Below are 15,828 nucleotides of genomic sequence, written 5' to 3'. Positions count from 1 at the left end.
TGGGAGGGTGGGGAAAGCTATGCACAGATACCGCTGGCTTGTCCAAGATCCTCAGCCATCTGCTTTGCAGCAGGAATTTGAAATGACAGAAAAGAAACCACGGTCCTTAATTTTTGGTGCATTACGTCTGTTTCATGAAAGAGATTCAAATAGCACGTGTGTGTGTGTTTTGACAAGGCTGCGTGCTCACAGAGCCTCTCCAGGGCATGAGCTCACGTCCTTCTCGCGCTGCGTCCCGGAAGAGACCCGCACACGACTTGCCTGGATCGCCTCTCCTGAAGGCCGCTGAACCCCGCAAAGGACTGGCTTCTGATGATCCCATTGGGTCCCCCAGGTGAGAAGGACTGGGACCCTACCAACATGATTTCTGGGAGTCTGGCTGGTAGTCCTGTAAGACAGTGGAAAGATTATGGCAAATTACAGGCAGGTCCAGGCAGAAAAAACACTAAGCTTGTCAACAATGACAAAGGTGAGGTGAGGTGAGTCATGAGACCATTAGATGTTTGTAAGTCTTGTTTCCTAGGGCTCGTTCCTTTCCAGCCAAAGGATTCAGCTCGCGGGTGAAGAAGAAAAAGATACCCACCTACTGAGACAGAAATAAATGAAAATTGCACACAATTATCAGTCATTTTAGGTTTCTTTTCTGGGATTTTTTTTTTTTTTTTTTTTTTAGACAGGCTCAGATACACGAAACCTTTGGAACGTTTACCTCCATTCAACAGCAGAAACACACAAACAGGCCAAGTCAATGTTTCGGCCAGGCCCCGCATCCCATTCAAAACACAGTCAGGTCTCAGGGTAGGATTCTACATTTAGAAGTCAGATGGCTGAAAACACGAGGTTTCTTGAGAGATGAATTTACTTAAGCTTGTTCTCCTTTCTACCCTTAAGTATATTTTGAAAGATACGATCTCGCCACTGTTGTGGCCTTGCAAAACAAGACGGGTAAAGAGAGCATTCACAAAAGTGGGGATAATGTAGGTTATTAAATGAGAATACAGGAGGAGCGGGAGGAAAGGGAGGGGGAAATACAGCAGAAAGCACGCCCCCTATTTCAGTCTCTCGCTCGGCTTTTGTCAAGACTCACCACGCCAATGACTAAGAGGCATTGTCAAAACACAACTCTGGCGGACACAAGCCTGAGGTTAGTTCCCCCAAAGGACTGGCCTGAGCTGTTAGGTAATTCTACCCGCCTAGGTCAGGCAGAGTGGAAGCAGATACCATTGTCTTAGCAGGGAACCTCACTCCGGAGAGGAACAGGCTCCAGGAGAATGGGGAGGCAGCCTCTGGGAGGACTGAGGGCTTCCAGAGTGAGCAGACACCGGCCTGGCCTGTTCGAACAGCACCAGTAACTGTCCTTTAAAGACCCAGCAAGCAAGCAAGAAAAGCTAAAAGGCACAGCAGCAGAACTTTCCCGATGGGATGGAAGAGTCACTTTGCCAGGGCGTACTCGGACTGGCCCCCCCCCCCCCCCCCCCCCATGCCTTGGCTGGTTTCTAAATCCCCTCATTCGGTCTCTACCCCCTCCCTCCCTCTCTAGAAGAAAGCAGCTCTGGGATGTACAGGGATTCTTGCAGAGCCCGGGTGTTGACTCACCCGGCAACAGGCCTTACAACAGGCACCAGGCTTGCTGGATGGGACCACAGCCCCACCAGTTCCATGCCAGCTATGGGAGGGGGTGGGGGGGACGAGGGGGGTGGGGGTGGGAGGTTAAGTTTTGCTGGCGTTCTTTAGCATTTTAAAAGTGACGATGGAGGGGCACCTGGGTGGCGTAGTTGCTTGAGCATCCGACTTCGGCTCAGGTCCGGATCTCAAGGTTCGGGAGATGGAACCCTGGTCAGGCTCACTGCTGTCGGTGCAGAGCCCGCTTCGGGTGCTCTGCCCCCCTCTCCCCGCCCCTCCCCTGCTCTCTCCCTCTCAGAAAATAAATGAATACTTTAAAAAAAAGGAAGAAGATACTTTAGTTTGCGTTATTTCTGTACTCGACAGTTTTATAATCACCTTAAGGTCTAAATTTGGGGAATTTTATTAGTACTGTATCTCACTTCATAAATTATTGCTCAGTAGATCTGTTGTTGCAATTACGGGATTCTTCGATCATGGGGAAAGAATTAAAGCATTTGAAATATTTTAATGGCATGATCATTTTTTTAAGCCACAAAGATTTGTTTTCTCTTATCCATTCGATCGGTAGTTTCCACTAGGGGCATCTGGATCCTGTGGCCAGGCGTTCAATTTAATTAATGCGGAAGGCCACGTGGGTACTGGGGTTTTGCAAAGGTCCTCAACTGATTCTTAGGCTCAGCAAAGACAAGAAAAAAAAATGATGCCAAGTTGGTTGAAATTTTAAAACTTCAGTTAGAATAATCTTCTCAACTACAACTTTTAACGTATACCGTTCGGTCTTAAATAGGCTTCTCTTTGCAAAGTTTAAATGTCTGGTTAAGTGAATTAAACCCATGAACCGGATGGTAGAATAATTCACCTTTTCCCTCCGTTCAGCAACAGATAAGGGTCTTGAGAATAAAACACACGCCTGTCCAGGATTCTAGGACTGTAAAGTGCTTTGGGATGGGTAAAACCCTCGGAAGCTACATGTTGAATGGACGATCAGTAGGAACGTACTTGCTGGTCTGAGGAATGATCATTATCAGGCAAGAATTTGGCCGAGAGCTGGTTTAGGCCGAGATCTCTATCCTGCGGGTCAGCTGTCCCGAAGGCTGACAGCACAAGTGCACAGCCCCCCCCCCCCCCACACACACAAAGTCCGGCTGTTGGCGAAAGGGGTAGGTTGGGACTGGGGAGACAGAGGAGGAGGCATTTGGGCCACGTGACCACCCCGTCCCGCAACTCAGAAGGAGACAAGTTCTTTGCTACCAGCCTTCCGGCCGCCTCAGCTTCTCCGCACTGGCACATTTACCCGAAAGGCTCTGTTGCCTCCTTTTTGATGACCCCATTTCCGCCTCTGTGCTCTCAAAGTCTGCAGGCTCCTCCCTGGCTCCCTAAGAAGTCCCACGGTTGCAGTCTTCCCAGCTTCCAGCAAAACCACCCCCCAAACTGCACCGGTCCCTTTCAGGGCTCTAAGGACTTAAAACCAGTCATCCCCACCTGAGTCATTTACATTTTCCTTTTACATGCTCCTTTGGCCTGAACGCTTGAACTTAAAAAAAGAAAAAAAAGGCCACGTAGAACTGGAGTATCGATGCTGGGATGCTGGTAGGGATAGGGGGTTAAAGCTGGGTTTATCCTCCAAAGTTTGGAGGACGATTTGGACGATCTGTTTAAAAAGTAAAACATTTGGGGCGCCTGGGTGGCTCCGTCAGTTGAGCGTCTGGTTCTTGATTTCGGGTCGGTCATGGTCTCAGGGTCGTGGGATCGAGCCCCACATTGGGCTCCATGCTGAGCACGAATCCTGCTTAAGATTCTCTCCCACCCTCTGCCCCTCCCCTCTGCTCACCCTCACATGTGTGCTCTCTCTCTCTCTCCTCGAATAAATAAATACATAAATAAAATAAAAGGTTAAACATTGGTATCCTTTAACATGTCCTGTCTACTCTTCAGTATGTCCTGTAGAGAAAGACTCAAGTTCACAAAGGGGCATTTACAGGGATGTTGATGACAGGCAGTGGAACAGGGGAAAAACGGAAACAAATGCCAGTTTTTACAGCAACAGTCGATAATGCATCACGGCAAAACCCTGGGATAGAATACTACGTGGCAGTTAGAAAACAATAGGCCCGGGAGGCATCTGGGTGGCTCAGTCGGTTGAGCATCTGACCTCAGCTCAGGTCATGATCTCACGGTTCATGAGTTTGAGCCCCACGTCTGGTTCTCTGCTGTCAGCTCGGAGCCTGCTTCAGATCCTCTGTCTGCCCCTCCCCTGCTCGTGCTCTGTCTCTCTCTCTCTCCCTCAAAAACAAATAGACATTCAAAAAAGGACAAAAAAGGAACATATGTGATACGCGCTGGGCAACATATATACTTATATTGTTGTGTAGAAGTCTTGCAAAGGAGAAATCTGACTTCTAGGAAGCGATGTGTCAGGTTTCACAAATTCTCATTACACCAGAACAGTTCAGATTCCCCCGGTGACATCCTTACGAGTCCTGAGCTTTTTTTTTTTTTTATTTTTATTTTTTTTTTTTAAATTTTTTTTTTAATGTTTTTTATTTATTTTTGGGACAGAGAGAGACAGAGCATGAACGGGGGAGGGGCAGAGAGAGAGGGAGACACAGAATCGGAAACAGGCTCCAGGCTCCGAGCCATCAGCCCAGAGCCTGACGCGGGGCTCGAACTCACGGACCGCGAGATCGTGACCTGGCTGAAGTCGGACGCTTAACCGACTGCGCCACCCAGGCGCCCCACGAGTCCTGAGCTTTGTGCCAACGTCTTTATTTCATCTGCAAAACTTGTGTGTGTGTGGGGGGGTACTTAGCACGTGGGGCACCCAGCACGTGAGGCCAACGCTCTTCAGACACCATGCCTAGTAACCAAGAAACTCCTCGGAAAACAACCAACTCTTCTTTGGGTGCTGCTACTTAAAACTGCTGGGGCTCCGAAAAACGTTTGGACTCGTCGCCCAGTCTTCTGAAAGATGCCAACACCAGAGTTCCTGTGTACCTGACCAAACCCAGGCCGGTTTCCATTCTGAGGCAAACGGTCCAGTGCGGGTCTGGTCCTCACTCTGCTTTGTCCCAGGACACCCGGCTGCTGTTCCAGGCAGCTGTCCCTCCCCTGCCATCCCTCACTCCACGGGAAGCATGGGATGTCTCTGGAAAGAATCCCAAGCACCTTGCCTCGAACAGGGCCTGCCGTTCTGAGCTGAGCCTCTTGGAAAAGCAGCCAGAAAGCCACGGCTGCTTCTCTTCTCGACTCTTTGAAAAATGCAGCTTCCTTCTCTGCGGCACAGTGACAGGACCCGACCAAACACGGACCAGGGGCTTTTGCAATTAAAGCGAGTATCGGATTTTACACGTCATAACACGGGGATACAGGTACACTGGGCCTCGGTGGGCGCTGTGAGCCACCGCCCCCGGTGGAAAGTCCTGGGCTTGGTTTAGATTAGAAGGCTCTGATCAAATCGGCAGGCAGGTGGTGGAGAAGAGCACAGAGTCTGGAGGAGGCAGGGTCTGGGGTGGGGGCGGAGGCAGATAAAAAGAAACCAGGGGATGAAGAGGTCCCCGCTCACGCCGCCGGGTCTCCTGCCCTGTTTCGACCACAATATGAGTGTAACTCAGAGGGGGAAATAGCCGGCTAGCTGGAGAACGAAGCGATAAGCTGACTCTTAAGAATACATGAATGAGTGGGGCGCCTGGGTGGCGCAGTCGGTTAAGCGTCCGACTTCAGCCAGGTCACGATCTCGCAGTCCGTGAGTTCGAGCCCCGTGTCGGGCTCTGGGCTGATGGCTCGGAGCCTGGAGCCTGTTTCCGATTCTGTGTCTCCCTCTCTCTCTGCCCCTCCCCGTTCATGCTCTGTCTCTCTCTGTCCCAAAAATAAATAAAAAAAAAACGTTGAAAAAAAAAAAATTAAAAAAAAAAAAAAAAAGAATACATGAATGAGTGATATAAAAATCAACCCCGGACAGTTGCTTGCGGGGTGGGCAATACGAGCTTTTATCACACAGCAGGCCCGCGTGCAGCAGGGTCTACACTGCGGCGTGTGGTAGCTACACCAGCAGAAGTGGTAAAAGGGGAAGAAAAACTTGGGAAAAGTTCGGTCCTGGCGATGGGTCTGTCTCCCATTGTATCTTTATTACCCTGTATTCTGGCTTATGCTTTCTTGTGACTTTGATGAGCCCGAGTTGCAAGCCTCTCCTCCCAAACCTGAACCGTTCCTCTAGGGGACCCGTGAGGTCGAGTGCGCTAAGGTAAGGATCCGGAGAGCCCAGCTGCAGGCTGACCTCCTTGCAACACCTGCCCGGCCACAGTCTCCACACCGACCGGGTCAGGGAGGGGGGCCCGAGGCGTGGAGCAACCTGAAAGTAACTGGACAAACTGTCCAGTCAGCTAGAAGGAATGTGAATCAGATTGTTCGAGCTAAATCTACCGAGATTCGTTCAAGGAAATGGGAGTTATTGGGGTGCCCGGGGGGTTCAGTGGGTTGAGCTTCTGACTCTCCACTTCAGCTTGGGTCATGATCTCATGGTTTGTGAGTTCGAGCTCCGCTGACAGTGCGGAGCCTGCTTGGGATTCTCTCTCTCTTCTCTCTGCCCCCTCCCCCCCCCCCCCCAAGAAATAAACTTAAAAAACACAATGATTCTGAACATAATGCATGCTAAATTTTGCAACCTGCTTATTTTTATCAGGTTCTTTTTATAGGGCTCTGTCGAAAGGGTTATAAATCAGCTTTCTTCATAAACTATCTTCAAAAAGGGTACTTAAGGGGCATCTGGGTGGCTCAGACAGTTAAGCGTCTGACTTTGGCTCAGTCATGATCTTGCGGTCCGTGAGTTCAAGCCCCACGTCGGGCTCTGTGCTGACAGCTCAGAGCCTGGAGCCTGCTTTGGATTCTGTGTCTCCCTCTCTCTCTGCCCTTTCCCTGCTCACACTTTGTCTCTCTCTGTCTCAAAAATAAATAAACATTAAAAAAATAAATAACAATAAAAAGGGTACTTAAGTCTGCCCCGTATTCCATATGTTCCTTTGGATAATCAGTGGAAATAGAACCAGTCTGTGTGATATATGCTTTTTATTTCTGATTTTAAGATGTGGCCAAAGGCAAAGCGAACCCCTCTGATGGTGACCCCAGGGTTCTCTTGGGGAAATGGGGGACTAATTAGCATTAGTCCACGCTTGGCTTGTAGGACCCAAACATCGTGAAATTAAAACATGACAAAATGGCTGGACATCATCGCCCTAACCCTTGAAGAGAAAGCTAGTTTTTTTTTTAAAATGCGTATTTATTCTTGAGAGGCAGAGAGCACACAAGTGTGCAAGGGGCAGAGAGGGAGAGAGGGAGAGAGGGAGGGAGGGAGGGAGAGAGGGAGAGGGAGAGGGAGAGGGAGAGGGAGAGAGAGGGAGAGAGAGGGAGAGAGAGGGAGAGAGAGGGAGAGAGAGGGAGAGAGAGGGAGAGAGAGGGAGAGAGAGGGAGAGAGAGGGAGAGAGAGAGAGAGAGAGAGAGAGAGAGAGAGAGAGAGAGGATCCAAAGTGAGCTCTGTGCTGACAGCAGGGAGCCCGATGTGGGGGCTCGAACTCAACTATGCGATCGTGACCTGAACCGAAGTGGGATGCTTAAACCAACCAACTGAGCCACCCAGGCGCCCCTGAAGAGAAGGGTTTTTATGGCGTTTTCCTCTTTTTATGTAACCAAATCTAATTAAGAACACATACAGGTAAATCTGGAAGACTCCCACTGCTGATAGAAAATATAAGACATCTGTGATTTCTGAGTGACCATGGTAAGGATATTTCGGCTCTCACCGAGGCATTTCTCCTGAGGGGAGAGTGTCTACTTAAAAGCCAACTGTTGCCACAGTTTCAAAGCTACGTCCTCTCCGGAAGTTAGGCGAGACCAATCCTCTGGGACAGGATGATGACTATAGCAGGTCTGGAGGCAGGTTGCTGGGTGATGTGCTGGCAAAAGTAACAAATGCTAGAATCAATTCAAGTGTTTGCCTGGTGCCAGGACGGCAGCAGCCACAGGGGCAGGAGAGACCTCTGGGGGGCCTTGGGAGTGTGCCAACACTGTGTTGTGGTCACGGTCGGACAACCGCACACATCTCCTAAGGCCCATGCTGTACACTCGGGTGAGTAAATGCTACGGTATGTGAGTTCTACGTCAATAAAGCTCTTAAAAAAATCACTGTCAAGTTTTAGAAAAAGTCCCCACTCCTTCTGCAAGAGGAAGTGCCAGGGAATCAGGACTTGAAAGGGAAAAGCGGAATCGACGAACAACCGGCTGAGAGTTGACGCTTTTGTGATCCAATCCCGAGGCCGTGTGAGATGCCGCACGCAGCTCCCCCACCCCTGCACTTTCTGAGTCACTTCTGCAAGGCTGATTTGTGTTCCTTTCCTCTGCTTCTTAACATCACCATCCTGTTTATGCTCCCCCCACCATCTTGGTCAAGAGCAGAAGTATAATTCAGTTGTCTGAAAGAGGCATGTGGGCCAGATGTAAATAGCCTGCTATGCTAAATGATGATTTAAGATGAATCCTAAAAATAGGCGTCTGCTTATTATATGGTTGCAAGGTGCCTATTACAGAAGTTGACTAATCTTTAAAAAAAAAGTAGATATATTTAAGTCATTGGCTATTTTTTTTATGCAGTGCTTTAAAATAAATCAAGTCAATGCTAATATTTACTTCTTAGTTGTCAACATTAACCGAATAATAAATGCGCGCATGACACACGACACTAAGACAAGTAACCCGGATGGATTAAAAGCAATCTAGTGAACAATGCGCCATAGACTCACTCGTCAGCAAGAGAGGGCAGAACCAACGTGGCGTCTCGGGCAAGTGCCGAACCTGCTGGGTCTCCATTCTGGTGTCTGTGGAACGAGAGTGGTATTTCCTTCCCATAGTAACAGTTAAGCATTATAAGGTTCAACTGAGATCAATGCATCATTCAATCTTACCATTACAAGGCTACTTGGACATTTTTTTTTTTAAGTTCTACTTTTTCAAAGTTTTTATTTAAGTAATCTCTACCTACACCCAACAGGGCTCAAAACTCGTGACCCCAAGATCAAGAGTCACATGCTCTTCCAAGAGCCAGCCAGGTGCCCCTTCTGGGAGATCTTCTAACCTGACTTCTCATCATCCCTGCAGATGGCAGGACATCAGCCTAAAAACATACATAAGATAAAGGAGGGCTTTCTACAAGACCAGTGTGCTAACCCCTGAGGTATGGGGTCTTGGTAGCAGAGTGCTTTCTAAAAGGCGAAATGCTACAGAAACACAGAGATTGCGATAATAAAGACTTAGGTTCAATTAACTTGGGAGAAAAAGAAAGAAATTCATCTTCAGACTCGCTGTAAACCAATATTGATGGTTTTCTTTCCATGGTTTCTAAGACTCCATCCACCGGCACATAATTAAGTATATGTGATACGCTCAACACTGGCAGGATTCTGCACGTTGTCCAAGATCCAAAGAGAACCGGAACAGGTCTCTGATTTAAACAGCTTCAGTAATTTAATTGGAGAAGAGAATATGACTGTACATAAGCAGATGGGAGACAATTTGTGATGTAAGAAACACCAAGGGCAGCACCTGCTTCTCAGGGCTCCAGAAAAGTGCCGAGCAGAGATGCCAGGGGTCTGGGCTCGGTTTGCGTGGTTCAGCTTACAGCCATTTGAACTGCTGCAAGTTACTTCTCTGAATCCCGGTCCCCTCGTTTATATAAAGGGTAAACACTTGGAGGATCTTTGTGAGGGGCAAATGAGAGAGCATATATAATGCCTGGGATGTAGCAGGTGCTAAACAAGACTAGCTTTTGATAATAACGTCAAACATAGAGCATCATGGGTGGGAACTCACGGATGCAGGAACCTACTTGTATTATAACTGTTTTCCTGAATATCTCGTCTCTTCAACCAAGCTACAAACTTCTCCCAATAGAGAAGATCAGTGAGACAGTGGCCACCAGGAAGTTTCATAAAGAAGATAAAACCAGGGGCGCCTGGGTGGCGCAGTCGGTTGGGCGTCCGACTTCAGCCAGGTCACGATCTCGCGGTCCGTGGGTTCGAGCCCCGCGTCAGGCTCTGGGCTGATGGCTCGGAGCCTGGAGCCTGTTTCCGATTCTGTGTCTCCCTCTCTCTCTGCCCCTCCCCCATTCATGCTCTGTCTCTCTCTCTGTCCCAAAAATAAATAAAATAAAAAAAAAAAAAAAAAAAAAAGAAGATAAAACCGGCTACTTCGAGAATGGGAGTGAGCCAGATAGGCAAAAGTGAGCAAAGCTGGAAAATCACATTTTTCTGAAGATAGCAAGTTTTAGATCATTAAAAGCCACACTACTTTAAATACTGATAAGGACTGAACACATGAGTGCTTTCGAAGCCTAGTTCAAAAGTCAACTAAAAAAAACACACATGTGATTCTGAAATAATTTAAAGCTGGGGCGCCTGGTGGCTCAGTCGGCTAAGCGTCCGACTTCGGCTCAGGTCATGATCTCACAGTTTGTGAGTTTGAGCCCCGCATTGGGCTCTGTGCTGACAGCTCAGAGCCTGGAGCCTGCTTCAAATTCTATGTCTCCCTCTCTCTCTGCTCCTCCCCTGCTCACACTCGGTCTCTCTCTCCTTCAAAAATAAATAAAAACATTTAAAAAAAATTTAAAAAATGAAATAATTTAAAGCTTACAGAAGAGTTGTAAGAAAAGTACAGAAAGCTCTCCTATATCCTTTACCCAGATTCACTATTTAAAAAAAAATTTGTTAATGTTTTTTATTTATTTTTGAGACAGAGAGAGACAGAGCATGAGCAGGGGAGGGGCAGAGAGAGAGGGAGGCACAGAATCCGAAGCAGCCTCCAGGCTCTGAACTGTCAGCACAGAGCCTGACGTGGGGCTTGAACCCATAAACCGTGAGATCACGACCTGAGCTGAAGTCGGACGCTTAACCAACTGAGCCACCCAGGCGCCCCCAGATTCACTATTTTTTGACGTCTGCCACATTTTATGTCCTCCTCCCCCTATACACACACATACACATTATTTCCTAAATCATTTTGGGGAAATTTGCATATACATATTTATGCATATATTTGCTCTACCCCATTGAGCAATCGGCCAGTATGATGCAAATTTACTTTGAAATAGGTCAATGTGTATTTCCTGAGAACACAGACATTCACTGACAGAACAACAGTGTAGTGATCAATATCAGGAAATTAAACATGTACACAATACTATTATCTAATGTGCAGATCTCATTCAAATTCCACCAACTGTCCCCATAATGTACTGCCTAGCACCCCTACCCTCATGCCAGGAGCCGGTCCTGTCTCCTGTCTCTCTTGTCATGTGTCTTTAGCCTCCTTTAATCTGGGAGGGTTCCTTGCTTGACCTTTGTCTTTCATGACATTGGCATTTTCAGAGAGTACAGACCAGCTGTGTCCCAGAATGTTCCTTCGTTTGGGTTTGTCCGACATTTTCTCATAATTAGGTTCAGGCTCTGCATTTTGGGCAGTGACATCACATAAGTGGTACTGTTGTCCTTCTTAAGGCATCGCATCAGACGGCACGAGGACTCTCTTGGTCCCATTACTGGTGATGTTAACATTGATCACTCGGTTGAGGTGTTGTTGGGCAGTTTCTCCCCTGGAAAGTTACTATTTTTGCCTTTGTAATTGATAAGTGGTTGGTAAGGAGGTACTTGGAGGCTATGCCAATATCTTGTTACTCTGACCCAGGAGTTTTAGCATCCATTGATGGCTCTTGCCCAAATCAATTATTACTTTGATGGTGGCAAAATGGTCCTCTTTGAACTTAATAACTTTTTTTTTTCTACTGTAAGAAAGAGCTTTCCTTAATCTTTTTGTTTGTTTGCTTATTCCATGATTGTCAGGATAGTCAGGAGGGACTCATGGATTCTTATTTAAGGGATTTAATCCATTAATTCCTTAAATTTTTTTTTTAATGTTTATTTTTGAGAGAGAGAGAGAGAGAGAGAGCGAGCGCCGGTATCAGTGGGGGAGGGGCAGGGAGAGAGGGAGACACAGAATCCAAAGCAGGCTCCAGGCTCTGAGCTGTCAGCACAGAGCCCGACGCGGGGCTCGAACTCACGAACCGCGAGATCAGGACCTGAGCCAAAGTCGGCCGCTTAACCAGCTGAGCCCCCCCGGGTGCCCACATTGAACCCATTCCTTTCATTGACACCAAAGCCAACTGTCCTTCACAGCATTTTCTGAGCAGTTCACCGAGAGGCTCTTCCCTCTGCACCAAAACTCTGCATCACTGGCGGGAACTCACAGACTCGACCCAACTTGTTTGATGACTATTTTCTCGAACATCTCATCTCTTCAACCAAGCTACAAACTTCCGAGGGGAGGCTCCGTCTATCTGCACCAGCTTTGTTGACTCTTGGCACAGGGTAGGCGAGAAAAGCAGAGCCCTGGTGCCAGGCTGATCCAGGTTTCACCCAAGTCCACTGGTCCTCTCTACGCTCTAATTTTTCTCAATACAATGAAGACAGTAGTAGCTAAGTCACTCAGGCTGTTGCAGGGAGGAAGTGAGACAATGTATGTAAAAGGCTGGTGTGAGCTAATGTCTACCTGTCAACCAGAGCCTGCGCTTTGAAGATGCCTCTGACTTTTATCAATCAAGTGGAATGTATTATTTATAAAGCCATATGCGTTTTACAAGGGAAGAGACATATAGGAACGAAGTAATTTGACACGACTGCTTCCTTCTTTTTCGCTCTTTTATCACCCCTCAAAGCAATCACAGCAGAGCACGGGAAAGCTATTTTAAGGGTCTGGCTGACTCATCTGAAGAGTAGAGAAGAAATGTTAGTCGCATGTCTATTCACCGGGACAGTCAGTTGCAGTAGCTCTCAGGTGACTGACGCCGGTTCCGCCTGAGGAAAACGAAAACTCTGTTTCTTCCTCTATTCTGGCAGATTAAATAAAATGCAGCGAGCGGCAGCTGGCCTTATGATAATTGGAGGAGAAATGACTCAGGACGTAAAACCAGCTTAAATCTCAAGAGGGGTTGGGTGGATTTTAACTAATGTTTTCATAACTCATCGCAAAATGCAAAGTCTAGAATAGTCCTAGACCTTCATTTGGTGCACACGGCATGGCAGAACAGGACCAACGGTGTCCTGGTTGGAAGGAAGGAGCACTTTGTATTTCAGTGAAGGTTGAAGCTGTTAGCAATCACAGTACAGTTATACATATATTTAAAACCCATGCACATCAAAAGGGAACAATCTCTTGGGAAAGCTGTCCCCAGAGACAGCTTGGCTGATCCTGCTGAGAGAAACATACACCCACCGCAAACCCTCACTTTCTGATCGCCAGATTCAAAAACAACGCTCGCACATAGAAGAAAACGGCCCCGTGCCTAGCAGCACAATCACCTCCTCCAGGCTTTCTCCCATGTGGCCTGTGTATCCCAAGAGCTTGGCAACTCATTTCCAGCTAATGGTGAGTGTTGTTTCTCTACTTCGAAAACGCATCAAAGTGATACTCACATCTTCTGATGCTATTTGACTCTCCTAAAATTACCATTTTTGTGAGCTCGTATTTTTTATTGGTTCACTAGAACCGAGCTACATCTTTGGAAATCCTAAACAGAGAAAACAACAACGACATTAAGTTCTAGGAGAGGGTCCCCAGTAGTGTGCTGGGAAGCCTAGTTTTGCACAATGTGCTTGTTCTCTTGCCCAGCGCGTGTGGAGAACACCGGTCTTTACGAACGAGCATGAGACGCAGAAAAAGGAACAGTGCCTTATAATCAAGCTACGTGATACGTTTCATCCCAGAAAAAGGATAAGTTATCTTTTTTTCTTTTTGAGTAATCTCAACACCCAACGTGGGGCTCGAACTTACAACCCTGAGTTCAAGAGTCGCACGCTCCACCAACTGAGCCAGCCAGGGGCCCCGAAGGGCCGCATTACCTTTAAGCTTTTCAGATACATAATCAAACTAATAAGACATGTTTCGTCTGGTCAAGTCATTTTTTTTTTTTTTGGCCATCCACACAAGTAAACTGAATTGACTGACGGTTAAGTGACGGCAAATACAGCTAAAAGCACGGACTCCATTATGGTCATATCACATGATCACGGCCTTCATCCGAGCCAGGAGGTTACAGCGAAGCCCTCGCAATGCTAAGGGAACACAATGGACTTAAAACTAAGGCAGTTCTTTCAAACTCAGTCACATTCCTCGTCGTTTTATTCCTGTTGTTATGACAACACTTTTAAAAGCAGCACTTCAAATGCTTCGCATTCAGGCATCTCATTATAGACGTGAAAAACACCTGAGGGTACGCAGCGCCGCTCCTGGGGGCTTTAAGAGGCACGAAGAGATGCGGTTAGAACACCTGGACTCCTTCTCAGCGTTGGCCCCCGGGGTCCCTAACTTGGCTTTTTTCTACCAAAACAAGTAATGCGGGCTCATCCAGAGACGGGAAGCATAAAGAATTTACGTGGGCAGATACGCATTATTATTTACAGTCTCTGTTCGTAGTTGCAGCCACAAACAAGACATTCTTTCGCGACCTTGCATATTTTAGGCTCTTGGCGTCACGCAGCTGTTCCAAGTCTGTAAATGATGATGAGTTCTGATCAACCTACAGTTGCTTGCTGTTAGCTCTTGGAGCGCTTCGTTTATGCAAGTGTAAGTTTCCAGAAGGACTTCTCATAGCATGGATTTGCTATGAAAATTAACAATTGATCAAGGGACACTGGTATTGGAGTGAACCTGTTACATGCATCAGTGACCTGCTGGGTTCACACTACAGTCTGGGGAAAGCGTAGACGCGTTTGTTAGACTTTGTAATTTTTTTTTTTTTTTAAGCAGCCTACAAATAGAAAAATGTTTTGGCTAAGGAAATGAGCTAGCTGGGTATTGACATTTTCCAGTCATTATGTTTTAATAGGGAGAAACTGATCTGTCATGTTGAATTCTCCCTGCCCTGACGTACAGTTCTCTGATCATTTCACCTTGGTCTCCCTAAATCAGTGGTGTTTTACACGAAGGCACGTGAATTATTCCTAAGCAAAGTACAGAGGAAGTAAACGACACCAATGGATTCGTTTTGGAAGAACTCAGTGTCAAAAAGTTACTCTGGGATTCTAGCAGAAAAAGGCTGGTATGAACGAGCTATCTTCTGCCAGCAGCTTCAAAGTCGAGGGGCTTTTCAGAGGCCCGGACACATGTTCTCTGCATGGTAATTTTGGCAAATTAAACAGCTATAATAAGGATAGTCGTTTCATTACTGGTCCTCACTGCTGCATACCAAGAAGGTGGCCATGTGGATAACATCTGCTGAGTTATTTTTGGTTGCCAAAAAAATAATAATAATTTGTAATCAGAATGCAAAGCAGTTAGGTATAGCTAGATTATCAACAGAGCAGAAGAATTACATTCCTTTTTATGATACACCAAGAGTGGTCTATAATTTCTTACTATCCCTTGCTTTGTCCAAAGGATTTGAAGCTGTAAAAACGGCAATAAAGCAAAAAGCCCATCTAATCCTTAGCTTAAAGTACAATTTCATGCAAAGAAAGAACAAATGTTTATGGCTTCTTTCTCCCAAGGAACGACCCACACCAAAGAACTGCATCTTTCAACACGTGGTAAGTTTCTGACACCAAGGACAAAAGAATACATGAAGGCTTATTTGTACACGTGTGAAGTGCCACACTACTTGGATTCTGAGCCCAAAAGGCACCACCAGGATGCTTCCCCTCTCAGGTAGCCCACATAACGCGTGCAACCACACTGGGCTCTCTTAGTAAGGTAACTTCCACTCTTGGCTGTCAATGATCCCTTTTGCCCATTCATTGTCCTGAGCCAGTTTACCTAGAGGGGGTCAGATCCGTTTTTTTTTTTTAAGTTTATTTATTTATTTTGAGGGAGAGAGAGAGTGTGTGCAAGTAGGGGAGGGGCAGAGAGAAAGAGAGAGATAATCCCAAGCAGGCTCCACACTGTTAGCACAGAGCCCGACACGGGGCTTGATCTCATGAACCATGAGATCATGACCTGAGCCAAAATCAAGAGTCAGATGCCTGACCGACTGAGCCACCCAGGTGCCCCCAGATCCACTTTTACAGCATGAAAAGGAGGGGTTGGAAGACTTTTCCCAACCTCACCCGTCTCCCCTAATGCATCTCTCCACCGTCTCACTCTTACCAGCCTAAAACCCTGTTCTCTGCCAGA

The 15,828-nt window shown here is 47.0% G+C and overlaps 1 protein-coding gene across 10 annotated transcripts in view; it reads right to left on the bottom strand.

The window, feature by feature from the left end:
- Window positions 1-15,828, bottom strand: part of RIPOR2 (RHO family interacting cell polarization regulator 2) — a 234,576-nt gene that overhangs the window by 62,591 nt on the left and 156,157 nt on the right. For all 10 annotated transcript variants that reach the window (XM_058732823.1, XM_058732833.1, XM_058732827.1 and 7 more), the window contains one exon: window positions 262-388. In XM_058732823.1, coding sequence (XP_058588806.1) covers window positions 262-388 — 127 coding nt within the window. Of the gene's footprint in view, window positions 1-261; window positions 389-15,828 lie in introns of those variants that run through there.

Source organism: Neofelis nebulosa, chromosome 6 (genome assembly GCF_028018385.1).
Source record: "Neofelis nebulosa isolate mNeoNeb1 chromosome 6, mNeoNeb1.pri, whole genome shotgun sequence".
NCBI classification, from domain to species: Eukaryota; Metazoa; Chordata; class Mammalia; order Carnivora; family Felidae; genus Neofelis; species Neofelis nebulosa.
The sequence above is the reverse complement of the archived record's forward strand: the minus strand, read 5'-3'. Positions and strand labels throughout refer to the sequence as shown.